General features: G+C 35.2%; 1 protein-coding gene across 7 annotated transcripts in view; it reads left to right on the top strand.

Annotated features, from left to right (window-relative positions):
• The window catches only part of CACNA1D (calcium voltage-gated channel subunit alpha1 D), a 168,950-nt gene that overhangs the window by 103,798 nt on the left and 62,955 nt on the right, over positions 1 to 2,197 (top strand). For all 7 annotated transcript variants that reach the window (XM_027886267.1, XM_027886266.1, XM_027886271.1 and 4 more), the window contains exons 17-18: positions 831 to 900; positions 1,516 to 1,585. In XM_027886267.1, coding sequence (XP_027742068.1) covers positions 831 to 900; positions 1,516 to 1,585 — 140 coding nt within the window. The remainder of the gene's footprint in view (positions 1 to 830; positions 901 to 1,515; positions 1,586 to 2,197) is intronic.

Raw genomic sequence — 2,197 nt, forward strand, 5'->3', positions numbered from 1 at the left:
CTAGTGTCCTTAAAATGATTTGAAATAGATATCTTGCTAAATGTCTTCTTGGCCATTGCTGTGGATAACTTGGCAGATGCTGAAAGTCTAAATACAGCTCAGAAAGAAGAAGCTGAAGAAAAGGAAAGGAAAAAAAATGCAAGGTAAAATAACATGGGCATGTTGAACAAACAGGAGAGGGAAAGGAGGGAGGGTACTGAATTCTTTCATAAGGATTTTCTTATCATCATTTTCTTTACTATCTTCGAAATTTATTGGACTCAAGAAAAAAATGAGAAAGCTTGCCTAGACACTAAAATAATAGCCAAATAGTAGAATTTAAAATAAAAGTTAGGTAGTAATTGGGATGAATTAAGAACATAATGATAATCTGGTGATATTTTAAAATTACAACAGTAGGATTTCTTGAACAAATAGCACAAGAACGTTTCTGTTGTTGCCAGTGCACAACTCCCTGTGGAATCAGTTCTCTAAGCCTTATATAGGCAAGAAGAAAACCTTCCCCTGAAATCAGTGCAAGCCTGTGGAAGTCAATGAAAGTTGTTTGTGTGAGTCCAAGGGCACAGTTTATCCCTCTAGAAAGGAGTAATAATCATGTATTGAATTTTTTAGGGCTTAGCTTCTGGAATTACATTCAAGATTATAATCTTTTAAATGGATCATTGCATTTAAATGCAGTAGATTCCATTGCTCTGTGCAAAATATTTTAATTGTTTTAGTATAAGGTTTTAAATATGCTCTCTTAACTTTTCACAGAATGGGTATAGTTCAGTTAAAATTGTCTGTCTTTGCATGGCATGCTTTGTAATTGTTATTGTATTGTTTTGTAGAAAAGAGAGTCTGGAAAATAAAAAACCCGAGAAGTCAGAAGCTGACCAAAAGAAGCCCAAGGATAGTAAGGTGTTTATTTTAAAAATTGTGTCTCTTCTCAGAAGCAGTTTTACTGATTTTGCTAGGAAGTGTTTTTCAAGACTACTGTGCATTGTACAATTTCTTTTACGAACACATCATCCCTACATTTTTTCCAGGCAAAGGAAACTTTGTTCTGATGCTTTACATCCCCACAATATCTCTTAATTCAGAAAATCCTCTTGGTCTCAGTATATCCTGAGAAGGGAAGCTCTTTTAGAATCAAATAGTTAATGTTAAAAAAAATTGATGTAATTTTGGGATTCCTGTAGGTATTTTGCTTGATAAACCCAGTGAGATTAGTGAACTGTAAACTCTTTAGTAGAATGTTCAAATATTCTTGGTAACTTTTATCAAAGCCTGTTGGTTGTATCCTCTACACAGCTAAAAATTGTGAATACTATAGAAAAATCATATTTGAAAAATATGTAATAAATTATCAACTCTCCTCTCTTTTCAGTTACCTTGTTTCAGAAAACTGAGACTTAACTTAGGGGATCACTTCCTGACTTCAGAGGCTTGTTTGGTTTGCTTTCTGTTGAACTTTATACTTGAAGCTATATTCAAATTTATTTTTCTTCTTGTACGTCCCTTTCATTGCTTCAGGTGACGATTGGTGAATATGGAGAAGGAGAGGAGGAGGATAAAGATCCCTATCCACCCTGTGATGTACCAGGTATGTGAATACTAGCCAGAACACAAACACATTTCAGTTTCTTTGCTAAAATATCCTAAACTTGGTCTTGTTGAGCACTGAATCAATTCCTTTGAAGTTGTGCTTTGTTATCAGTGGATAAATGGACCTATAAGCTAGTAAGTATTATCTTTTCCTGCAGCTTCCTAGGCAGTACAGACATGATCTGAGAGTTAATACCGTGAGCCTCGAGACTGTTGTGGTAACACTATCTGGATGTGGCAGCAAATTCTAAACTTCTCTAAAACATTTGGCAGAAAAGGACATTCCAGGCCTCGGATGTTTGGTCAATTTTCTTCCAGTCCAGTGAACACACTTATCTAAAAATCAGCTCTGCCTGTTGGTCTGGATGCCTGTTACAGAAATCTGCCCTAAATTTTGAGCACACCGTGCTCACCCATGGTGCACATGGCACAGCTCAGGCCTGGGCTGACAGTCAGAGGATTTTTATAGCCATGCTATCAATATATATCTATATTTCCTATAAGCCATGTATATTTTAATACAAGCTGTGCTTTTGTATCGTTATGAACAAAACCTCAATGTTTTTTAGTTTATAATAAAAGAAGTGTTTAAAATAAAGTAGGTGAAGAT

This window comes from Empidonax traillii, unplaced genomic scaffold, assembly GCF_003031625.1.
Source record: "Empidonax traillii isolate 1590-97213 ecotype Southwest subspecies unplaced genomic scaffold, ASM303162v1 scaffold182:size1009393, whole genome shotgun sequence".
In the NCBI taxonomy this organism is placed as follows: domain Eukaryota; kingdom Metazoa; phylum Chordata; class Aves; order Passeriformes; family Tyrannidae; genus Empidonax; species Empidonax traillii.